Below are 25,313 nucleotides of genomic sequence, written 5' to 3' on the forward strand. Positions count from 1 at the left end.
GCTTGCCACCTATCTCAAGATTTCCAAGCCTCCTGCTCCCCACTGCAAGCCCATTCTGACAGATTAGGGCTGGGGCCAGAAAGCATTCCCTCCCATCATAGAAACCCCCCCACCTATGGCTTCTAGTCACAATTCCAGAAGGTTTGAAACTCTTAAAGTGATTTGTTCCAGGGTAGGAAGTAACACAAAATAAAGATGACTTTGGCTGGCATGGAGAGCAAGGAAGAGACAATAGGAGAAAAGGGGAAAACTGTGCTGGACTCCAGGGGACAAAGATGCTCTTAGCAGCCCAGTTCCAAGCCAAGAGCAGAAGGAGAAGGCTAAGGTACCAGCCTGGCATAGCTGGCAGCCCCCAGTGTGGGGGGGGGGGGAGTAACAGAGGGTGGACAGGGTTACAGGAAGAGGGAGGGGGTGCGAGGGTCCCATCCTGGAGGCTTGCTTCTAGTAGAAAGGAAAGAGAACCTCCCTGATTTACCATGCTGGACCCAGACAATGGCCACACTGGAAGTACAATCTGCAAAATGCTGCCCTCCAACCTGCCCCCATCTGTACGATTTTACCACATAAAACCATTCATACCCACATCCAAATTTATCAACCTGAGCAAAATATAGTTAGTAGCAAAGAAAAGCAATTTTCGTGTTTTATTATACAATATTGCTCACCACAGAAAAAGCTTTAGTATTTTTTTAATTAAATACAGAAGCAAACTGTTAGTGTTGCCAGGGAAATCATTTGTCTGCCCTTGAAAAAATTAACAACACCTGTTTGCAAACAAAAGCCTTGCTTGAGTTGAGTCAAACCCTTTGTTCTCTTTTCAGGATCCAGCCTATTGATCTATTTTCTATACAGTGCCTAACACATAGTAGGTGCTGAATAAATCACTGTTGACTGAAAGGGCTGTTCTTTAATCCCTAACCTTTTATTTTCTGACCCTAAATTTGATCTTGATTCATGGGGTAGAATCCCCACCCATCCATTCCTAGGGTAGACCGGTGTCTTTCAGTAGCTTTTGATACATAAGATTGGTTTAGAGACACTTGCCTTGGGGGGGAATGCCTGAGGGTTGCAGAGAGAGAGAAACACATAAGGGCAGGTTCAGTAACTAGGTAGAGATGAAAAGATGGTAACAGAGAGCCTGAGAGATTCAGGGATAGAGCTACTGCAGGAGACAGTGACAGCAAAATGAAGTCAGAGAGACTTAAAAATTCAGTTTTAATCTCAAGATAAAGAGATAAAAAGTTTGGGCAACAGTCATAATCTTGAAGTTTCTTTTCAGCTTTGATGTTTTTTGACAGAGATAATGGCAGAGAGAAAGGAAGACAAGGCAAGGATGGGAGGATAAAGAGATCAAGGAAGGCAAAGGAGACAGGTGGACAGCCAGGTATGACTGCCCATCTTCAGATCTGGCCTTGAACCTTTGTCCTCCCTCACCTCACATCCACAGCGCTGGGCTCCTTCAAGCCTCAGCACCCCATGAAGACTCAGCTCCTACCGTGATCCACTCAGCATCCCCTGCTCCCCCAACTTTAAGATCTCTGAACCACTCTTTGCATGTCCAGCATTCTCCACGAGGCTTTCTCACTGCTCCAGCCCATATCCACTCCTTCCCTTCTCAACGTTTAAAGCATGGGCAGTTCATACCACATCCAACTCTTCTGACCACAGGGCATGTGGTTTAGAGTTCCACCTCAGCTCCTGTGGGCTCATCCTGATTCCCACAAGAGAACTGTGGTCTTGCCAAGGCTCCAAACCCAAGCCCATATATTCCAGGATTCCCCATGATACTCAGTCCAATGCCAGGTATCACTAAGTGCTTAGTGAATACTTGTGGGCTCACCAGTCCCCAAGGAGTGCCAACAGGGCAGCAATAGTCCATCGGTCTATTAAATAGTTTCCCACAGGCTGGCCGCGCTGGGGCCATCTCCTGGGCTCCTGCGCCCCCTGCTGGCCAGGAAGGGATCTGCACACAGGACGAAGTGGTCCAAAACGGTGGTCCTGACCCGGGGAGGCTAACAATGGCATCAGGCCTCACGGTTGCCCCAGGCACCGTCTAAGGATCCCAGTGAGGTCGGTGGGCACAGACAGGAACAGATGCTGTGTTCTTCCTACGTGTCGGGGCACACCCACGGCCTCCCCGTGGACAGCGCCCCACCCTGCCTCGCAGCAGGGCGCTCAGAACTTCTCGTCCAGCTCCAGGCCCTGGTTCTCCTGGGCGCCCCCGCGGACCGGGACTGGGCTGCCGCTTTGCGTCCCGCTCAGGTAGCTCTGGATGACGGAGGCGCAGTCCAGCCGCTCCATGATGGTCATGAGGTAGTGCAGCTCCTGCAGGCTGCCGTTCTGCTCCTCGAACAGCTCCAGGATGGCTGCCGCGGGGCTGCGCTGGCAGGACAGGAACCTGGCCGGGAGGTGGGCGGTCCGGGGGAGGTGACAGGAGGAGGGGCACTGCCGCGAGATCCACCCCTCCCCCAGCTCCTCATCCTCCTCCTGTCTGCCTTCCGGGGCAGTCGGGATGGTGGCAAGGCCCAGGACTTTGAAATCTGAGATTGCCCCAGCTCAAATCTGATATTGCCCTGGCCCAAAGGGTAATCCTCTCCAGGCCTCAGTTTCCTCTTCTTACAGCAGGGCTTGGATGAGAAGACCTCTAAGTTGGCTTCCAGTTCTGATGTTCTGCAATTGCCTTCTCTATGTCCCCTACTCCAAACACACCCTCCCCTCCCTCTCTCCCAGGCCACCACATCCGGCCCACCACTAAGGAAGCAGCTGTTCCTAACCACGACTTTTACCATGACCCTCCTCTGCTCAAAAACCTTTCAGAGTCCCTTTCGACTACTAACCAAGCTCACTCTCCTGATTTTCTGGCTCATCCACCACCTGGCCTTGCCCTGTTTTTTCTGACCTTTTCTCCCTGAGCCGTCCCTCCTCAGGCCTATCCCTTTCCCACCTTAAACCATCAGACCCACGATCACCTCTGCTACCCCCAAACAGAAAGGCTGATCTCCCTCTTCCTCACCACCTGTTCCTGAAGCCTTTCTAATTCCCACCTCCTAGGTGGAGACCATTCTGCACTCCTCAGTTTGGACTTCTGGGCATAGCTCCCGCAAGTCTTTATTATTCATTTTTTAAAATTGAGATACATAGTTGACCCTTGAACAACACCACTTTGAACTACATGGGTCCACTCACATGCAGATTTTTTTCAGGAGTAAATAGTACATTCCTACCCTGTCCCTGGTGGTTGAATCTGCAGATGGGGAATCGGGGATACGGAGGGCCGACTGTAAGTTATACTAGGATTTTTGACAGGATGGAGGGTCACACCTCTAATCCCCACGTTGTTCAAGGATCAACTGTAATTGACGTAAGTCTTCATTATTCTTGCTTCGGCCATCCCATGTCCCCGTTTTCAGCTTGCTATGCAATATTGGACATATACAATAACGTCAAGGGAGCATGTGCCTTGATTTTTTTTAAGCTCTCTGTATCCCTTACTAGAGTGTAAGCTGCTAGGTAGGCACTGGGACTATGTCTCGTTCATCTTGTATTCCAATGCTTAGCATAGTTTTTCCAGGACATTGTAGGTATTTGATAGATGTTTAATAAATGAGCGGTTTTAAAATCTACCCTGTTTTCTAGTCTCATCTCCTGGGTGAAGTCCTCTGTGACCCCTGCTGTCACAATCTGAGTTCTGGGGCTTAGCTCAGAACTGGTCTACTGATCTCTCTTGACAGAGCCCACAGCTGCATTGCCTGCATCATTGCTGTTTATTGAATTAACACATGCAAGGCACACAGCTACATGGTCTACACACTTCATTCTATGGTCTGCCGTCCTGCCCCTCAGGGCACAGCATGTCAAGCACTCAGTATGTACCAGTGACTTACATGTGATCCAATATCTTTTTGAATATTTACTGAACACCAACCATGAGCCAGGCATCATTCTAGGTACCGAGAATACCGTGATAAGCAGAAAGATTTCTAAAGCCTTCCTGTGGAGTCCCTCTCACTTCTCCTGCTCTGCTCCCCTGGCCTTTTCCTCTCTCACCTGCCACGTCCTCTCCTCTTTGTAGCCATGAGAACGAGGACTGCTCGGCCCTAACCAATGGGATCATTGTCCTAAGGAGATCAGCCCTGTTCTGGGGAGTGGTGGGGGTGGGGGGGAGATTGGCCATTCCCTGACTTTTAAGTCCCTCCCTTATCTGTCGTCCAGTCTCCATGGGTCCCTCCAAGGGGTCCTGAGAACCCCACCCCAGTCCACCTTCCGCTCCCATGTTCAGACCTCACCCCTCTTACCGGATTTTCATACCGCAGAGCCCCAGGTGGGAGGCCAGTCGGCGCCAATCGTTGCCTGTGATGCTGTTGGGCTCCAGCAACATCTGCAGCCGCTCAAAGAGCTCTGGGGGCAGCCTGCGGGGGAGAAAGGGTGCTCTTGGAGGGGAGGATCAAGAGACCCAGTCTGGTTCCAGACACACCTCAATGCTGTGCTCGCCCTGCAGGCATCCCCCAGGCAGCAGCCCAAGCAACCCCCACCTCACCTATTGCATGGGGGTGGCTGGGTGACAGGGGGTGGTGCTGTCCAGGATTCCTCCTCTGATGCTTGAAATCTGAGGATTTCCATGTATTTGGTCTCCAAACCCTGAGCCGACAGAGGGGCAGGGAAACATTTAGGGATCGTATGACATCCCTCTGAAGGAGCTGGGGCACCCACCTCCAGTCCCCATGTCTCTCCTTCAGCCTGTCACCCAGAGCCACTTAACCAGGAGACACAGCCCCACCCCACCAGCACCCTCTACCCTCTGCTTCCCTGACTCCAGAACCTTCTCACTTAAGTTTGCTCACTGAGCTCTTGGGGACCTGGGACGTGAAGACCAAACAAAGTACATCCCAAGACACTAAGAGAAGTCCTGGGTGGGGTCATGGGCAGGGGGAGGTCATCCAATAACAGAGACTGAACTTGGGCATACATGCCCACTTCTTCCATTCTTCCTCTCCTTGGCTCCTCCTCCCTAAGTGATACCTCAAGGAGTATCTGCCTCCTCCCCAATAAGATGCCACCATGGCTCCCCAAAGATTCTCCAGTCCTGACTTCTTCATACCTTCCCTCAGGAGAGCTGAGTATCTAAATCCCATTCTACCCACTCAAGACCCCTTCCTGTTTACTCTCCACCTTAAGATATATAGCACCATCTCTCAGATGTAGACCGTCAGTCCAAAAAGAAACCACATCCAGGTGGGGAGAAAGGGTTACTCTAGGGTTTGGTTCTTTTACCCTCCTGCTAGATTCATCCATGGATAGACAGGAGTCAGGAATGCTGAGTAACTTGGAGGCCAGGAGGTCTCTGCCCTGGAAAAATGCCCTCTTCCCTTGCTTGATTATGTGCCTAGAGCCATACTTCCTGGGCACCAGACCCTTGCCCACTTTGCCCAGAACACCCCCAGGCTCTGCCCTTCCTCTGCCCCTCAGCTCCAACTCACATCCTGGAAGGTGTGCATGGTGACGATGATCTCATTGGTCAGTGCCGAGCAGTCTTCGTTCTCACTGGCTGCAAAGAGAAGATGTAGCAGGTGAGAGAGGAAAAGTCCCCGGGGAGGAGAGCAGGAGAGCAAAAGGGACCCCACAGTAAGACTGGAAATCTGAAGCAGCTGTGCAGGCCACCCCGGCTTCCTCACTGCGAAGATCTGCCGTGGCCCCTTGCCTTTAAGAGAGGGTCTGCGGGCACGGCTGAGTGAGGAGCTGCGGGGTTCCAGGGTGACCGGGAGCAGAGAGGAGAGGGCAGCAGGTGGATGCGAGGCTCCTGGACTACCTGCTTTTCTGCGGAAGCAGAAGGAGCGGAAGGGGCACTTTCCATGCCAGATGTGCAGATGGGGGACCAGCTGGCAACTGCTGTCGTCCACATTCTCCCAGCCTGGGGAGGGGCAGAGAGCAGAGGGCCTCAGAGAGCGGGGCCTTCCACGAGGGTTTAAGGAGGCCACTGTGTGGCAGGCGCTGTGCAGGGCGCTGTGGGGAGGGCTGGGGAGGGAGCAAAGGCCGGAGGGCGACTCAAGTGGATGGGAGCCCCCAGAGCCTGGGGGGGACCCCTGAGCGGTCTTCCTTCTACCAACACACACTGCCCCCAACACACAGCACACAGACCCCCACCCCTCCACCCTCCACTCCAACCCCCACCCTCCCATCTACTACCCCCAGAAGCAGCCACACATGTGTTCCCATGTCCTCAGCCACACAAACACCCCGACCCCATCGTCAATTCCTGTAGCCAACCCACAACACAAGGAGGGCAGAAAAGACTGGGCCTCCTCCTCTGACACCAGCTCCATCAGGATGGGACAACAGAAGCCTCCCCTCCCCTCCCTGACCCTGTGGGAGCCACACCTCTCCTCCCACCTCCCATCCACGTCACCTACCCTCTTACGGAGGGACTGGTGCTGAGTGGGCAACAGAGGGAGGAAGTGGGCAAAGCCTGGGGCTCTGGGAGGCACAGCAGGAGCCAGAGGCCCCCTTGAAGCTGCTGTCAACCCAGGATTCTCGAAAAGCAACTTGGAGTTCCCAGATTCCCACCTCAGGAGAGGTCCAGACCCCTTCCTCCAGTGGGATCCTGTTGCCCTGCCCCCCGGGCCTGCCTCCCTCACCCTCGGAGATGTATTTGAGTTTCAGGCACTGGTCCCCTTGGGCCCCGGTGAAATCGAAGAGCTGGCAGGGCCCACGCAGGCGCCCGCCGTGCGGCTGCTCGTTGGTCACAGCCCACTGCAGGGCACAGGGCGTGTTGTTGAGGAAGTAGACGCGCAGCTGCAGGTGGGACTGCCCCGGAGCCAGAGGCGAGCAGAACACGGCCAGCTGCAGCCACTTGCGGGCTTCCCGGCCCACCGGCGCCTCCAGCACGCAGGTGTAGAGGCTGCGGAGAGAGGCGGTGGCAGGGACCATGCACAGTGCCTGAGGGAGAGGCTGGGACACCAGCCCACCTGCCACCAAGCTCCCACTGCACCAGGGGCCTCTGTGGAGGCCTCCAAGGGGATGAAGAGAACATTCCAGGGTGTGTGTAGGGAAGGCCTGGGGCGGAGGGGTCAGCTAAGGGGACAGAAAGTGAGTCATGTCACAGTGACCGTCACTGAGTAGGGAAAAGAGCCAGTGTGGGAAAGAGGGAAGCTAGTCTCAGGGCTGCCATGCTTGGGAGGGGTCCCACACATGGCCCTGCTCTGGTCAGTGGGTGGCAAGGGGACTGGGAGGCAGAAGGGTCTAAGTTTCTAGAAAGACAGAACTAAGGACAGACGTGAGATGGGACGGAGTCAGAGAACTGGAGGGGGCAGACTGCCCTAGTCAGTTTGGGGATAGTCTTGGACTGGGGCACAGGGAAGAGACAATCTTAGGAACAGAGGTAGAGATGGGACAGGCCCCCTCTAGACAGAGGACTCTGGGTAGGCAGAGGGGACCACAGTAAGGTGCGCAGTCCTGGACAGGGTTGGACAAGGTAAGCTGTTGTAGACACTAGGACAGAGGGACTGGGGAAGGACACGGGGATAAGGTATTTACAGGCCATCATGGACAGATAAAGGGGCCACCCCTACAGAGAGGTGAGGGTGAGGCCAGCAGAGAAAGGAGGCAGGAAGCATAGGCCGATGGGCAGGTGCCTACCTGAAGTGGGAGAGGAGGATGCGACATTCATCCCGGGAGGTGTGGTCTCCTGGCCGCCCCAGGGGCTTCCAGGCCTTGGCGTCCAGCAGGGTCGTGTTGCTGCTGTAGGTGCGGGCGTGGCTGGGTTGCTGGGCACAGTGCTTGAACGTGAGGGTGCAGGGCTTCAGGAAGGAGGCCCCATGGGGGCCACACGCCACCACGGGGCTCACCAGCCCCTGGGCTCGGGACAATGACGGGGCGTCTGACAGATCCCACACCAGGATCAGTGACACGCGCTCCTGGCGTCCCACAGACACAGCACCTGGGGAGGGGGCGAGCTGAGATGGGCCTGGCAAGCAGATACACCCTACCCCAGAAGACGCCGGGCCAGAGTGGGAGAGGAGGTGGGGCAGGAGCCCAGGAGAGACGGTGCCCAGGGGAGAAGACACACGGGGAGGCAGCACGGAAGGAGAGGAAGGTGACTCTGACTGCCTTGTGATGTCACCCTGAGCAAGTTGTCTCCTTCCTCCCAGGGCTGCTGCCAGCTCACACAAGGCCTTGTGTGAATTTGCAAAAGGTGCTCTTCCTCCAGACACCTTACTTCCCTTTATGGGAGAATCGTCATAACACACCGCTCACTAGAACAAGGCCCTTTACTTCCACCTGCCAGGAAGCTGTCATAAACATTTGTAATATATCAACCTTTAGAGTCAAGAAAGTCAAACTAAACATATAAACAATTTTCAAAATTATGACAATGTCTCTGAATGGTGCTCCCTTGGAGTTGGTGCCCTTGTCCAATGTGCAACGTGAACAACTGTACCCTGAGAAGGGAGCTGGGTGCTGTTACCTGGTGGGATAAGCAGGGAAATGCCCGTATCCTGGAGCATCAGGCAGCCGCCTCGGTGATCCACCTCTCGAGCCGAAAACACCAGCAGCTTGTGCATCAGCTGGCGGATGACGGTCTGGCCTTGGGTGGGTGTGTGCAGTTCCTGGTAGAAGGCGGCCACCTCCTGCAGCGTAGCTGGTGGGAACTGCCTGGAGGACTCATTTTCTGGCAGGGGAGTGGGATGGGACACTGGTTCCTCCTGGCTCTCCAGCTTCCAGCAGGCACCCAGCAGCCGGCGAGGACAGCGCCATCTAAGGCACTGGGCCAGAAGGACAGCACTGGCCACCGGAACCCCCACCAGCAGTAGGAACTGGGCGGGTTGGAGGGAACTCTCATGGGAGCACATCCGCCTGGTCACTCGATGCTGCCAGATCCCCTGCACCCCTGTGCCAGCAGAGGCCAAGGGCTCAGGGGAAAAAAGGAGTCAGTGCCAGATGAGCCTTTTCAAGGTCACGGAGGTGAGACTTGGCTTCCAAAGTGGCTGCAATGAGGGAGCAAATTGTCTTCATCTGCATGAACCCCACATGCCCCGGTCAGATCAATTCCTTTAACAGAACTTCACCTATCTCTCTCTTCCTCAAGAACCTGCCATGGCTCCCCATGACCTAGTACATCAAATTAATCTCCTATGAGACAGAAAGACCTTGGATTTGCAATTAGAGATTGTGAGTTTAAATACCACCCTGGTCATTGCTGAGTGAGCTTGTCATATTGCTTAATGTGCCTCCGTTTCCTCAAATGTCAAAATAGCTACTTTGATCTGTGTGGGCTGATTTAGGAAAATCTTAAAGTAGAAAAGCAAGCCACAAAGAGCTAGACATCTTCTGATCTCATTAATGTAAATAACAAAACTATATACAAGTATGGATACCTGTTTATGGATGTATATGTAAATGATAGAGAAATGTCTGGAGTAGTGCTGTGTAATAAACATATAACGTGAGCTACAGATGTGCTTGTAAACTTCCTAGGGCCACATTAAAAAAGCAAAAAGAAACAGGAGAAATTAATTGTAATAATATATTTTATATAACTCGCTATATTCAAAATGTTATCATTTCGACAGGTAATCAATATAAAATTGAGCTATTTTACGTTCTTTTTTCGTACTAAGTCTTTGAAATCCATGTGTATTTTACACACCCAGCACATCGCAGCTGGGACTCACTCCACTTCAAATGCTCAGTCGCTACATGTGCTGGTGATTCCTGTCTTGGACAGTGCTGGTCTGGGAGGGTACACCCCAAACTATTCCCACCGGTCATTACTGAAAAGGATGCGAAATCGGGGGCCTGGAAGTATGAATGAGGACTTTCTATTTTCTGAAACTCTTTTTTCTGTGTTCTTTGAATTTTTCACACCAAGCATGCATGTCTTTATACTAACTTTGTGATTCTTTTTAAAAGCTATGAAAAGTAGGGGGAAGAAATAACCTCTCCGAGTGATTGTGAGGATGGCATGAGACCATGTGAAAAGCATCTGTAGATGATAAACCGGGCCCACATATGTTTGCTCATGCCCCTCCTTCTTCCAGAAAGGTCAGAAGGTAGCTCCCAGGGATACATAAAACACAGGAGTCACAAAAGTTAAAGTGGAAGCCAAAAGAGAACGAAGACTAAAGGCGCGGTCCTCCAGTGAGGCTCACCTGGCCCCCAGCCTCAGCCTGGGGCCTGGGCCTTCAAGCAGCTCCCCGCACAGACACCAGCCCCTCCCCAGGCCCTCAGAACCCACAGCCTCCCCCTCCCACTCCCCCTCTTCCTCCCTTAATTTCCAACAGCCCCATTCTCTGTCAGCCCAGGTCCCCACAGCTTGTTGATTTCAGCCTCTGGCCTTTGTTCCTGCTGTTCTCTGCTTCACCCCTCACCAGCTCCCCGCACCTGGACCCCTCCTGCTCGGTAGTGCCCCCCGCCCCCACCCCCCAGCCCTGGGCCATCTCCCCATCCAAAAGCTCTCCCACCGCCATCCCGCCACACTGAGTAACTCTTGGCCCTGTGCTGTCACATGTGGCTTTCCCACTCAAATGAACCATTTGTGAGCGTCAGCTGGGTCCCAGGCTGTGTGGGAAGTTCGTTCCTGCCAATGAAGATGTCTTATTCAGCTCTCAAGGAGCTTCTGAGGGCCTGGGATTCATTCACCCCAAGGCTGAGTTCTGTGAAACACCACATCCTCCTTCAAAGTCTTCAGGGTCCCCATGGTTGATCCCCTAGGATCCACACCGGAAAGCCTCCCGGCACCCCTTCCTCCACTCCCTTTGCTCACACCACCCCCACCCCGGAGCTGAGGCCTTGCCCCAGGCCTCCTGTTCCTTCCCCGTCTGCCTTCTTCCTCCCTTCTACGGGCCCCAGGAAAGTGAAGCCCCGCTCCCAGGTCTTCCCAATCAGGGGCCGAAGCTCCTCTGTATCTTCAGGATTGGGCAATGCGGAGCAGGGTGGGGACCTGTTTGCCTCACGTCCTCATGGAAGATGGAGACAAAAAGGGAAGGTGTGGCATTGCTCCCTTGGCCTTAAACTCCAAGGCTGCAGACAGTGCCCCAGCAGGGCAGGCAGGTGACGTAAGTGAGCCGGCCTCAGCCTGCCCTCAGCCTGCCCTCAGCCTGCGGGGAATGGGCGTCAGAGCCGCAGTCTTCCCTTGACCTTCCATCCAATCCTTCCGGTTTTTTCACATTAAAGATAATCAGAATTATAACTGTAGTAATAATAGCTAACAGTCAGGGAGCTTCACTCCGTGCCAGTGCGTTAACGCGCTCTACATGGCCCAGCTCATTCCATCCTCGGAGCAGATTTATGAGCTGCCTGTTATTTTTATCTCCATTTCACAGGTAAGGAAGCCAGGTTTTCTCCCCCAGTGAGGACAGAGGGGAGATTATTAAACTTCAGAAGGGAAGGATGAGCAGAGATGACGAGGGCTTCCAGAAACACTCCCTCTCTCCCTCTGCCCCATCTTTTTCTCTGGGGTCTTTTCTTTCCACTTCTAGAGGAAATGAAGTTGGAAGAGAAAGAAACAAAAATAAACAAAAGGAAAAATAAACAGAAGGAACTAAAGGCACAACCTTAGTGCCACAGCCAGTGATGCCCTGCACCCCCTGCCCACAGAGGCACCAGTGACAGGGGATGGGTCAGATATTGGGAAAGAAAGGAGGGGCTCCCTCTGTTTCTATAGCAACAACCTTCCTGGGGCCTCCAAAGACCAGAGTCCAAATCCCCTCCACCCCATTGGGTGGCACAGTGAAGTCCCCTTGCCCAGCCTTCCAACCTGGAGGGCCTTTCAATGGCCCATTCATTACCTGGCCTGGAGAAGGTTCACTCCTCCCCCAGCTCAGCCTCCCTTCTCCAAGGCTGAGAGCTCTCCAGGCCACCTTGGACCCCACTCCATCCTCCCTTTTGCCCCAGGACAGGGCAGGGTCCTGAATCTACAGCATAGCAACCAGCTAACTGCAGGCTGGAGCCTCCTAACCACATGCCTGACTCTGTATTACCCATGCCTCCAGTTTGTCTTGTCTTGTCTTGTCCCAGACCCCATGTCATCCTGGGTAGCACCTCCTTAAGATGAAGGTCCTTTAGAATGCCATCACCTGTCCCTCCACACAAGGATCTGGGCTCCCACTACAAAGCTCTGCTTGTATACTTTGAGGAAACTCTCAACCCTTCTCCCGTGTCACTGGTTGTTTTTGTGTCTACTCAACCACCAGAAAACTTCCAGTTTCTGAAGGACAGAAAAAGTACCGGGATGGATAAGTCCAAACCTGTCATGGCTGCATTCATCAGCATAGTTTACATTTCCATAGTGCATTCCCCTGGTCCTCACACCCGCTGGGCAGTGGCCCTCTCCCAAGCCCTTTTTCCTCTCCTCTCCTGCTCCAGCACAGGTTCTCCACTCTCTGCCTGGCCCTGCTGAGCTGGCCTGGCTCCTCCCCTGAGTCCCAGGTGGCCCCATGGTAATGCCCACCCCACCCCTAGCTGCCTCAGGGGGTGTTCACCTTACCGTGTAGGGGCTCCCAGAGGCTGCCAGCTTGTCCAGGAACAGTAGTTCCGTCGCTGAGAAACAGAAAGGTCAGCCAGACCCCGTCACCAGGCCAGCAGACAAGTGGAGGTGGGCGGGGAATCCAGGCAGGAGTGGTGCTTCCCGCTTCCTGGCAGAGTCCTCCTCCTAGCCGCCCTGAACAGGGGTGGGGGAGTCTGTCTCCGTCCTTTGGCAAAGTCCAGCCGAGGTGAGGGAGCAGCCGAGGATCCCAGAAATCGGTGGACTTACCAGTCTAGGTCTGGAAGGGAGGGGACAGAGGGAGACAACGTGTTACAGGTGAAACCCCTCTACAGTGCCCTCTACTGGTCAGTGATCATCCCCAGCCAGAGGCTGTTGAAATGGCACAAGATCAGAGGAGGAACCCTAACCAGAGCTTCTCAAACTATAATGTGCACACAAACATTGTAAGAATGTGTGTTCTGATCCCATAGATCTGGGGTGGGACCTGAAGTTCTGCATCTTTAAGAAGCCCCCAGGGGATACCATGGCGGTCTGCCCAGGGAGCAAAGACCATACCCAGTTCCACCACTTCCCACACAGATATGCTAGTGGAGGCACTGAGAGGGCTGTCAACCCACAAGTTGCTGACAGCATTGGGGTGTACCCATATCTGCTCCCTCCCAGCACACTTTCCACTGCCCACAGGGACACTGACACTTAGGGGAGAGCTGAAATTGTGGCCGTTTACCAGTCTAAGTCCTTCCTTAGAAACTGCCCAGGAAAGACAATGCCACTGGAATGAAGCTCCCTGTGCAGAGGGATGATTTTTCCAGCTGTTTACTGCTGAATCCTCAGCTCCTGGTACAGCCCATAGTAGCTGTTCACTAAAGACTTGAATGAATGAGTGAATCGGCAAGAGAAAAGAGGAGGCATTTTGGATCCAGACTGCCAGCACTGAACCCAGTGACCCACCCACTGGCTGTGTCAGTTGCTCAACCCTCTGAGTCTCACTTTCCTTGTCCGTCAAATGCACATGATTATATTTACCTTGCAAGGGACAATGATGGTCATTATCAAGCTAATAAATATCAAGTGCGTGCAAAATGGGTGCTCGCTAAGTGGTAACTTGTCACCACGTTCTGACCTCCTGCAGCAGAGGAGCCATGGTGAACTCCCCCAGCCGGGCAGTGATCATCTGTCCTAGAAAATAAGTAACTGCTCCTGCTTTCATCTTAGTTAATGATTCCCTGGCCTCCTGCCCTGGACTAAAACCCCCTCCCCTCTGCTACCTTTCCTGGGGGGATGGGATAAATGCCTCCTAGGGGTGCCCAGGTCCCCAAAGTGGAGAGATGGGGCAAAGGAATAGTGGAGAGCCGCCAACCTGGGGAGGGGACCTCCTGTCTAAAGGACAAGCGAGGAAGAGGCACTCAGAACTTTGATAGGGACGAAGAGGGGAGGTGTTAGTCTTTGCTGGACAGAGCTCTTTCTGAGTCATACAGAAGGCGTTCTCCTCTGAGTCATGAGCTCCCAGGGGTTTGTGAAACATCTGTCAAGCTCGATTCCAAGCCTGGAAGGGCCATGCCAACTACAGATTATAACCAGGGGCTGTGTCCATGTCTCATGAGCTCATTTCTGAAGCTGGTGCTTGCCTCACCTGGGGACAGCCCCTGCTACAGGAAGATTCTGGGGAAATCTGAGGGTCCTCACCATCCCCATGGACACAAAGCTGTTCATGGGATGCAGAGACCACAGACATCAGTAGCCTGGCAGCCTGGGGCTGAACTGTCTCAGGAGGTCCGGGTCTTGCAGTGCCAAAGCCTCAACTGTTCCATTAAGGGGGGGGGCCTCCAGAGGCCAGGTCCAACAGATCAGGAGACCCCTGTTGAAAGGAACCCTTCAGGGCCATGCAATCTGAACTCCCCAGCCAATGTCACCACCCTTGTCACTGGAGAAAGGCAGCCCAGCTGGGCGCCCCACTCCACCCCTCCCCCCACCTCCCACCCTCTGCCTTCCACATCATATGTCAGCGGGCACTCAGTCTGGGAGATGTGCTGCCTGAGGTAAGGGGAACACAGGCCTGGGAATAAATAAGGGGACACCAGGAGTGAAGAAGAACAAGAAGAAAGGATTGGAGCAAGGAGGGGGGCCCTCCGACACTGGATAGAAAAAAAGAAAACAGACAGAGAGACAGGAAGGCAGAAAGTGAAGACATGGATGGTGAAGAGCAGAGAAAGATAAATAGAAAGGTGTCCAGGCCGGCAGGCTGGTCAGCCCTGTCCCTAGAACCTCCAGGACATGTTCCTGCATCCTTGACAAGAAAGGATGGAGTGGGCAGTCACTCCAGAACACTGAGAATAATCAATCACATCAATCATGGGCAGGAGGCTGAAATACCACAGGCAAAGGAGAAGCATGATATTGGGTGGGGGCCTTGGTTGGAGGAGGGTCTGTGCATCACCCCACATGCGAATGACTTAACAAACCAAAATGCAAATGAACATGGCAGCATTTTCATCAGAGACCAGGCAGTTATTTCCTTAAGAAGTCAGGCCACAAGAAATCTGGGTGCTCATGTAGGTGGCCCTGACCCTCTGTAAGTGGAAAGATGGAAGGGGAACCTCCCCCAGCCCTGGAGAGATAGATGAGAGCTTCAGAGAAAGGCACCTACAGTGTCACTCTGCTGAGTTTGAATTTGGGCAGGTGCTCAGGTGGGGTGGGCTCCTGTAGTCTGCCAGTCTGGTACAGCAACATAAGCCAGGGCAGATGGGCTGGCCCATTCTGGACCAAAAAAGACTCCCAGGGATCTCTGGCTCCTGCCTTCCAAACGTGGTTCTTCCAGGTTGGTTATGGCAACTTGGTTGAATTCAGTCTAAGACACTGTCCCATCGAGGGCCTGCTATGTACCTGGCCAAGTGCCACCTGCTGTGGGAGGCAGAAAAGACAGGCATAGCTGGACCTGAGATCCAGGAGTCAGACACACGCTGGGGAAGAGGAGTCTTCACTAAGAAGCAGGTATCAATACTGGACAGTATACTCGGTGCCAAATGAGTGGTGTGGAGAAAAGAAGTGCATGGAAAACAGAAAAGGCGGTGTGGGCTCAGAGGAGCAGGATGGGAGCTGGCCCAACACAGCCTCTAGGACTAGACCTCCTACAAAGGCTCAGGTAGAAGGAGACAGATGGGCAGACACAGGGAAAGGACCAGGGGAAGGCTACCATTAGTGTGTTCTCTGCCTCCCCAGATTGTGCCTCCTTGAGGAGAATGTGGCCTCAAGGGGTCATCTTCATGGCCCTGGCACTCCTAGGGCCCACCCTGGTCAGGCTGTTCACCCATCATTGGACGTCTGGTTGGTGTAACAGCCTGAAGTAGCTGCCCTGGTGCCCATCCCACAAGGTTTTGTTGCTTGTGTGGACAACCATCTACCCTGTCATAGGGTGAGGACCCATTTCTCATGCTATGGGGTGGGAACAAGTCTCCCATCCCTGAACTGCTGCTGCATTCTGACCTCCAAAGGGCTGGTACCTCATCTTGCCTCCTCTGATGTGTCCCCTCTGTACCTGCCTTGGATTCCAGCCCGTCTTCTTCCACCCTCTCCCAGTCTCTCCATCCCCTCCCCACATCACCAAGCCCACTTCTTCCCACCACTTTCCCCTCCCCAGCCCTCAAATGAAGCCTAGACCCACTTACCCCTTTTCAGCCCAGGAGGATTACCTCTTGGTAACCAAAATGCCTTACGCCAGAGGGCTTCCTCCATTTACCATGGAAACACTCTCTTCTGAGCGTTTCTGCCACCATCTCTCCACAGCTATGCCTCCTACCTGGTGTGGAAGGACCTGGGAGGGGGCTTCGGGCGGGCCCTGGCCTTGTCTCTAGGCCTCTCTGCTGCGCAGCTCGCCATCAGCTGGGTTGTCCTGATTCTCTTCCTAGCCCACTCCCTGGGTCTGGAAAGTCACAAGGGCTCAGCACCGGAATAGCGTGGGAAATGGGGGGCTGCCAGGACCCAGAAGCAGATGGAATGGCAGGTCAATCGGGTGCAGGCAGTAACGGCTGGGCAGACTTCTCTGAGCTCCTGTGGTGTGCACAGAGTGCCAGGAACTGGACTCGCTGGGTCCAGGATGCTGCAGAAAGGTCAAGGGCCACTTCCCAGGGCAGCCTGCCTGACTGCCCTGCCCTCTGCCCAGGCCCTGCCACACCTGCTGCTGCTCTTCGGGCTGGTGGTGAGCATGGCACTGATCTGGCACCCCACCAACAAACTGGCTGCCCTGCTCCCGCTGCCCTACCTGGCCTGGCTCACTGTGATCACATCCATCACCTATCACCTGTGAAGGGACAGCCTTTGTCCAGACCACCAGCCTCAGCCCATGGGGGAGAAGAGTAACTGAGGCACGGGGGCTGGGGAGCAGGGGAAGCGGCCAGGGATTGACAAGTCCCCGCAGGTGACTCGTCCCATTGTGGCCACTGTCCTGGGCCCTCCACTGCCACTATCCATTAGAATTCAGAGACATGGGGAAAAGGGAGGAGACTTATTTTATACTTAATATAAATTAATAAATTCTGTATTAATAAGCATTAATTTAATTGTATAAATGAATAAAATCCTGTTAATGAACTTTGAGGGTATGATGTCCAGGGTGGCAGGGCCGGAATGAGTGTGTCTGCATGTGTGTGAGTGTGCACACGTGAATGAAGGTGTGAATGCACGTATTCGGAGGGCGGGCGCACCATCTCCACTCACATGCCCTCCCAAACCTGACCCCGAAGTTTAGGACTTAGATTATTGATTACCTGAAAAACAAAATGTATTTGAAAAGTTACATAAAAGGAAAACAGAAAAGCAAAGTCAAAAAGGATACCAATTACAGGTGTCAAGTTATATATTTTATACTATGTATTATATGTAAATACAAATATATATTATGTATTATATATCAAAATATGTTATATTAATTCTGTTTAATTCATCTATTTTATTAATTCAGTACATTAATTATACTAATAACTATACAATAATACATGATATGGTTATATATGTTATACCAGTACCTTATGTCATTATCTGATACATATGAATGTATAAGTAAGATTATAGATCATTTTTTATTTTTGTTTTCATATACTCATACTATTGGGTTTTTGCTTCAATTCATTATTATTATTATACGAAAAAATGTTGGAAAAAAAAAGAGATGTAGTGATTTCAGTAGGAGTGTCTTGTCCACCCTTCTCTCTTTCTAAACCTTCTCATTGGCTTTTTTCTTTTCGTCTCTTCCTGCCTCTTGTTTCCTACTCCTCTTGTTTCAAAGCCCGGATGGTGGCAAGGAGTGACTGCCATAGGGCTCCCTCCCCAAATCCTAAAACAAGGCCAGCTGGAAGGCCAGGCGCCTTGCGGCAAGAGCTTTTAAAAATACCGACCAGACTCTCTAGGGATGGGCCTGGGCCTTGGTGTTTTTAAAACTCCCAGGACCTCCTCATGTGCAGCCCACCTGAGACCACTGCTGAGCGTGTCCCAGAGCCAGCCAGGAGCCTATTAAAAATGTGTATTCCTTGGACCCCACCCCAGATTCTGAATCAGAACTTTTGGGGTGGGCTCCATACATTTTTAGATTTAACAAGCTCCCAGCACTTCTGTCACTTGCGCTCACCAAAATTTGAGAGCTCCAGGCACGGATGGTCCCTCAGGGCCCATTTTGCTTTGACAGCCTTTGGTTCTGTGAGCTGAGTTCTGCGCCTAGAACCAACTGTGCCCTCTCAGGTGGGGGCCAAGGACCACACAGAGGGGAACAGCCAGAGGACACCATCATTTGAGAAGGAGACTGGCTCTTCCTGGAGCTCGCCAAGGGAGGACTAGCGAGAAGGAATCTGCATTGTTCCCGCCTCCACAAAGGGTGTGCTCTGCCCAGCAGGGCAGATCGGTCACCTGCCTTCCTGGAGGGCACACACAGTGCCCCACCCACCTTTGTGTCCCCAGCCCCAGTGCAGCACAGGGCACAGAGGTGTTCACACATCTTTGTTGATCAAATGATTGACTGAATAAATGAACACACTGTTCTATTAAAGGAAAGTGCTGACCAGCAGCCCACTAACACCTGCACCCCACTCTGGACCAACTGAAAAAGCCTCTTTTGGGGGCAGGGAAGGGCCCTAATAGTTTTTGAAACATCTCAGGTGGTTCTAATGTGCAGGCAGACTGAGAAGAGCTGCCGTGAGGCTTCTCCAAGTGTGGCCCAGTGACCACGTGGGGCACTTGCGCATGGCTGGGACTCCAGCCTCGTTCCAGACCCACGGAATCAGATCAGCTTGGGGAATGAGTGGTTAGCAGTTCTGGCCTTGGAGACAGACCAGCTTGGGCTTGGATACTGACTCTGTCATTTATTAACTGGTAACTGGGTACGAGTAACTGACTTCACTGTCTGTGCTTCATGCTCCTCAGCTGTAAAATAGGGACCTCAGGGAACTGCTGGGAAGAGTAAATGTGCCCGGCTGCTCCATCGCTGCGTGACCTTAAACAAGTGAACACCCCAGAAGTATCTGTCATTGTCCTTATGTCACCATCTCATGTAGGCATTACAAATATGCTACCAGTTTCATTTATGTTACCAATTCTAGAAGTTAAACTGGCCCTCCAAGAAGATGCACCATGCCTATCATATGACTCAGACCTCCCCAGGCCAAGCTGATGCCACAAGCCCAGGGATCCAGATGCCTCTAGTTTTGGATATTGGCTCTAGAAGGAAGCTTGACTTGGGTCAACCCGGAACTCTCATCCTCTGACCCCAAAGTCGTTCTTAAAATCCCCCTCAGCACCAGCTCCTTGGTTCCTGAATGGGAACCTCTAATCCCCGAGCCTCCCCACCTTTCCTCTTACCTTTCCTCTACCCCTCTTCCCAGTTCTGAGCCCAGCCTGGAGTACACGCTGCCCTTGGCCCCTCCTCTCTTGTTACCTAGAGCTGTGCCTAAATAGAGTCGGAGCTGTCTCCTCTCTTTGCCAGATGCAGCCCAGGAGTCCACCATCCAAATCACATGTGTGTGCGTCTCTGTCCTTGGGCAGTGTTTTTCCACTTGCCTCTGAATGGGCACATCGTGTCTGAAAGTGATTCACTCGGAAGGTAGGGGAGAGACAAGCCCTTCACCAATGTCTGGAGAGGTGGGGAGCAGCACCATGCAAAATAGCAACCTCAGAAGACAGGGTTATGTCTCAGTCTACTGTCTCCTGGTGCCGTCTTTCTCCCCTGAACCCTTCAATTTCCTCCCTTTGCCAATGTCTGCAGAATGCGAATACACAGGGGTGAGGTGAGATGAGCAGACTGGTAGGTGTATATCTAGTGGACAAAGGTCAGCTGGGCTGGGAGAGGGGCAGAGTGCAAGCAGTGTTTTCTCTGCACATCTCCGGCCCCTCCTACCTATGGGCAGGTAGAGGTGATGCCCTATGGGAGGCGTAAGGCCCCTGAGTGCTGTCAGGCCCCGGCCAGGGCTCCAAAGTCATGGCCACCATCCACTCTATCTCCTGGGGTTCCCCTGCACACCAAGCCCAGTTTCAAAGTCTTCCCAGGATTCCCTTTCCTTGTAGTTCCAGAAAACAAGCATAAGAACCTTTTGTTTTAAAGATTTATTGCTGATCCTCATTAGTGATGCACAGGTGACCCATCTAAACAAAGCCTGACTTTAGTCAGGGTCCCCTCGGATCTGGACCCCCCCTTTCATCCTCAAGCAGAGTCCACCAAGGCCCCTGGCTCTTGCCTAGCTTCAAGGACCCTTCATCACGGAGGCCCCCCTTCTAGCACGCAAGCCAGGAGAACCCCTCTGTGTCACGCCAGACACAACAGTAGCTATTTGGCCTCATTTGTCCTCTAGTGTCTATCTCCAAGTCCCCCAGCCCATTTAGAAATGATTTGCTCAGGAGATCACCTGAAAAGCCCTACCCCCTCCACCTGCACCTACTCCAACACATTTCTATGGGCTGAAAATCTCCTCTCAAAAGTTGATTATTAAATTCATCACTTTCTCCCAGTAGGTTCTTCGACCCGGCAAACATCCCTTCAAAGGGGAACACTATTAGTCAACTTAATGGCCATGATTCTTATCAGACCATTTTCCTCAAAGACTCCAACCATGGGAGCCAGGTGGTGCCAGGAGTGGCCTCTAGAATGGAAGACCATGGTGACCAGGACTAAAGTTCCAGGTGTCACCATTCTCCCACAGGGTAGTGTGTCCTGCATGGCAAGCCAAGCATGGTGACCCGCACAGGAGGCGATTGGAAACTCTGGCCTCCTCCCATCCCAGCCTCAGACTCTAGGAGACCCGTGGCCCTCTCCCCGCATCCCGCCAAGGCTCTGGACACCCCTGTGTTTATGTCAACAGAGCACTTGCCGACCGGGGCAGGCTCCTGCCTGCCAGCGGGGTGCCTGGTGCTCGTGGCCCGTTGTTTGTGTACCTCGTCTCAGTAGTGACCGAGGGGCAGGCACTCCCAGGCTGGGTCTCTGGGGCAACGTGCTGTTGGGGTCCCAGCTGTCCCTGCACATAAAGCACCCACAACGGGCTCCCTAGGTGTCTTCTTTCATAGGGTGAGAATTTAAACCTTCCCCTGGTGAGGCTGCTATTTTCCACCAGCCTCCAGCTGGCCTCTCTACTCCCTTCCCAGTGAGGGCAGCTTGGCATCAGGCCGAGACCAAAGGAGTACCCGAACCTGACCCTGTCCCCTCCTCCCCAGCCACCTCCCAGAACCTCCGAATGCTTTCTGAAACAAGCGTGGGAAATGGGACAGGGAGAGGCAGGCCACAGCATACCCTGGGCTTAATCCTTCTCATTCCAGCCACCTCCACCGCACAGAAAGGGGCTAGGGCTAGGGCTACAGAGACAGGTTGGGAAAATTCCCTTTTCTGTTTCCATCCCCACTCACCAGCTGCCTGGTGTCTCCATACCTATACCCCCTACACACACACACACACACACACACACACACACACACACACACACACACACACACACACACACACACACACACACACACACACACACACCCCTTCATATACCAACTGCTTCCAGAGCCCAATCTCCCTGCAAGAACTCCCTCTCCCCTAATCCCCTTCTTGCCCTCCTCCCTGAGAGCCTAGCCTCAGGGGTCCTGGGAGCAGTAGGGACTGAATGGTGCAGGAGTTAAGACTCTAAAGACACACAGTTCTACTCTCACTAGCTGGGTGACCTTGAGCAAGTCACTTAACCTCTCTGATCTCAATTTCCTCACCAATAAAATGAGTATAATAATAATACCTACCCCAATATTCTGATGAGGAGTGAATGAATTAATTTATGTGACCTGCTCAGAGCAGTGTCAGTCCCTGAGTAGGGGTTGAGCTGGTGTCAGTTCTCACTGTTACTGAATTCCAGGCAGCATAACACAATGGGAAAAGCATGTAACTTGGAGGCTGACAGACTTGCGTTCAAATCCCAGCACCCCCCTGACCCCACTGAAATAAGTAGATACCTTATTTCCCAGTTTCCTCCTCTGCAGAACGGGCGTACTGATATAAACCTACCCAGCAGTGTTAACGCAGGGGGTGGGGAGCGCCTGTACTAAAAAGAGTATGGTGGCAGCTGCAGGAGGAGGAGTCCAGCTCCTGGCACCTGATCCCCCAGATTAGCTGCTGCACTCTGGGGCCAGCGGGGAAAACTGGTCAGACTTGGAAAGGAGAGCCAGGGACCAGGCAGGAATTCGGGCCCCCAGGAGGTGCCATAAATAGCCAGAGCAAGTCAGAGGCCCTCCAGGGAAGCGGGGAGGAGGGGCTGGAAAGGAGTAGTGGAAAAGGAAGCTGTCAGTCGTCAGTCCAGGGAGGGTCAGGACGCTCTCCCAAGTGCCAAAGGTAAAGCTGTACGTGGATCTGGTAGGAGCGAGGGGTCACCTCTTCAGAGAGGACCAGCTTGGGGACCAGCTCTGCACCATCTCCCAACATCACCCAGAGTCGGATCATTTCTTCTACACTCTTCCACCCTGCAAGTCTTTGGGAGACAGTCCTGCTTCCTCAGTTTCATGTCTTTGACCATCCTGGAATAGACAGTAATAACTCAGCTTGCATCACAGGCAGGAACACTGAGGCCCAGAGATGCTAAGTGAGTTGGCCAAGATCACACAGTGAATCAAAGGCTGAGATGGGGATATGAACATGGGTTTTTTTTCCTCTCCCAATCCAGGGTTATACACAGCAGCCAAAATATAGGAATCTACTCTCAAGAAGGAAGTCTTTCCAACAGGGGAAAGGATCTCTCCTTCCTACTTTCCTCCTTGCAAGACATTTTACTCTCTTCCTTCATAGATCCAAGCACATCACAGCAGCTGCAACCACAAGTGGGACATAATGCTTTAGAGATGCAGCCATCAGAGCTTGCTGGGTGCAGCCCTAGAAATAAAAATGTAGGCTCAGAAGACCTGGACTTAAATCCTTGTGTGACCTTATACAAATCACTTCACCTTTCTGAGCTGCAGGGTCCCTAACCTGTAAAATGAAGCCAATAATACACACACACACACACACACACACACACACACACACACACACACACACAAACTGAGTGAGATTGGTGTGAGGACCACAGGCGATCATGCGTGCCTGAACACCCCCAGATGCTATAAAGACTGGGAGCTGTTCCTGGTGAGGCAGCACCTTATTTATCTCTGTCTCCTAGGTGTTTACCACAGTACTGCCTGGCACGTAGAAGCCCTCGATAAATGCTGATCAAATAAAAGAATGAAGTAAACTCTCTGCATTTAAATGTTGTGTGTCTGTGTGTTGGCTATTTATAAGCTATCATTGCCTTTACTTTGTGTACACAAGCACTACTACCGCTACCCTGTGCCTTACACCCCTGGAAAAATACCTGAAAAAAATTACCTCTGGATAGGATGCTTTTAGTAATAAGCCTAATAGGTAGGTTGACCGTATATGTAGTTGATTGTTCTACACTGGGTCACCTGGGGAGTGAAAGGAGCGTTTGTAGCAATTATGCCTGGAAAACAGATATAAACTGGGATGGTCCTGGGCAAACCAGAACACCTGGACATCTCGCTCACAAGGGGCCATGCTGCTGAGAGCTCTCTGGAAGAGAGAGCCTCCAATCCTCCGAACTATCCTGACTCCTATTCTCTAGTCAGACCATGGAAAGGGTCCTCTGCCTTCTCATCCCCACCACCAAACCCGACTGGGAGCTATGTTCAGACCGGTTCCCCCTTTTTCTCAGGTTCCTCATTTTCAAATTCTAGGTGACCCAGACCCCATCCTTCTGTTGCCCTGAGAATGTCCTAGAGTGTCTGCATTGCCCCAAACATGAAAACCCTTGGCCTCAGCTAGGCACGCATCATGTGAAGTGCAAAAATCATCCAGCTCCCTCCCTGTGCTGTTGCAGCTCAGGGATTATTCTAAGGGCCCCAGTCATCTCTCATTAGTGTTGATAGGCTTATAGCTGGTCCCTTGACTTCTGCTCTTTCTCACTTTTCTCTATTCTCAACAAAGCAGCCTGGGTGATCCTATAAAAATATATCAGACCACACATCTCACCTGTTCAAAGACAATGACTTCCCATCTCACTTAGAGAAAAAGCCAAGGCCCTTACAACAGCCTAAGGCCCCAGCTATTTATTCCTCATTTATCTCTCTGGCCTCATCTCCTAGGACTCTCAAGCCACACCGATGTCCTTACTTGTTCCTCAAATACATCCACCTCAGGATCTTTGCACCTGCTCTTCTCCTCCTTGGAACATGTTCCCCTTAGATATCCATATGATTATTTCCCTTACCTTCTTCAGATCTTTTCTCAATTGCCTCCTTTTCAAAGTTCTTCCCTGGCCATCCTATAAAAACATGTCACTGTGTTACCCCTCCCCGACTTTTCTCTTTAGTACCACCAAATAGACCATAGATACTACTTGTCCAAACCCCTCAAGCCCTGTGAGGCAAGACTTTGTTTTGTTCTTTGCCATATCCCAGTACCTGAAACAACACCTGGCATAGAGTAGATGCTCAATAAGTATTCATTGAATGAATAAAGGACCAATTGGGAAGGAACATGCATGGCGGTTGAATGTTTGGCCTCTGGTGTCAAATGGCCTGGGTTTTAACCCTGCCTCTGCTGCGGGCTGATGACCATAAGCATGGCCCTTAACCTTTCCGTGAGTCTCAGTTTCCTCATGTGTAACACGGGGATAATCTGCATTGCCTGCCAGGGCTGTGGAGAGCATTAAGTCCAATTTCACATGTAAAACACTAACATCATTGCCTGGCCTATTTTCAAAACTCTCAATTTAATAAATCTCAGTATTGTTACTCCTGGACGCTCCCAGTGGATTTGACACTGCCTTATGTGCCCATAACCGGAAGCAGCATCCACTCCCTTTAAGTAACAACTCACAGTTTCTTTCCCAATTGGCAGTACTTCTCTGCCCTGTCTCAGGACCCTCCTTTCCTAAACCCAAATCTCCTCAACCAAATGGGCCCGGGTCTCTTTGCAACCGCCCCATTCTGCACAAGCCTTTTCCTGCTTAAACCTCTGAGAGAGCTTTCCTCCAAAATCTCAGGATACCCACCATGGGGCCCTTCCATGATCTCACCAGGATGCTGGGAAAGTCCGGTGGGAAACAAAGGTGAGGGATAGAAAGTGAGGGCGGAGGATTAGGAAGAGATATGAAGACGTGTGAACTGGTGCGGGGTGCGGGGAGAGGGCCAAGCCATCCCCACCTGCCAGCTTCCTGTCTTGCTCCTGATAAATAGGGGATCCTGATGGCCAGATTTTCCATTCCCCCCATCCTGGCATCCGCCGTCACTCAATTAAAAAAAGATAGAGGGAGAGGGCCTGGGGGAGGGGCCTCTG

At 52.4% G+C, this 25,313-nt stretch overlaps 2 protein-coding genes across 10 annotated transcripts; one reads left to right on the plus strand and one right to left on the minus strand.

The window, feature by feature from the left end:
* Window positions 1–614: 614 nt before the first annotated feature.
* Window positions 615–25,267, minus strand: UNC5CL (unc-5 family C-terminal like). 9 transcript variants are annotated; one of them, XM_074348682.1, is made up of 10 exons: window positions 21,941–25,267; window positions 12,482–12,758; window positions 8,462–8,981; window positions 7,633–7,933; window positions 6,633–6,895; window positions 5,699–5,908; window positions 5,478–5,545; window positions 4,538–4,638; window positions 4,296–4,409; window positions 615–2,398 (listed from the first exon to the last, which is right to left on the minus strand). In XM_074348682.1, exons 3-10 carry the CDS (start codon window positions 8,844–8,846, stop codon window positions 2,176–2,178), a joined length of 1,665 nt encoding a protein of 554 aa, XP_074204783.1. In that variant the 5' UTR covers window positions 8,847–8,981; window positions 12,482–12,758; window positions 21,941–25,267; the 3' UTR covers window positions 615–2,175. The 9 variants fall into 9 exon arrangements, with proteins under 9 accessions (XP_074204783.1, XP_074204782.1, XP_074204781.1 ...); XM_074348681.1 differs by having other exon boundaries at window positions 16,278–25,267; XM_074348680.1 differs by having other exon boundaries at window positions 15,129–25,267.
* On the plus strand, window positions 15,721–16,841 carry TSPO2 (translocator protein 2). Its single transcript, XM_010973693.2, is given in 3 exon segments — window positions 15,721–15,893; window positions 16,265–16,402; window positions 16,640–16,841. Coding segments are annotated over 3 exon segments (513 nt in total).
* Window positions 25,268–25,313: the final 46 nt, after the last annotated feature.

The sequence above is a fragment of the Camelus bactrianus genome, chromosome 20, assembly GCF_048773025.1.
Source record: "Camelus bactrianus isolate YW-2024 breed Bactrian camel chromosome 20, ASM4877302v1, whole genome shotgun sequence".
Taxonomy (NCBI): domain Eukaryota; kingdom Metazoa; phylum Chordata; class Mammalia; order Artiodactyla; family Camelidae; genus Camelus; species Camelus bactrianus.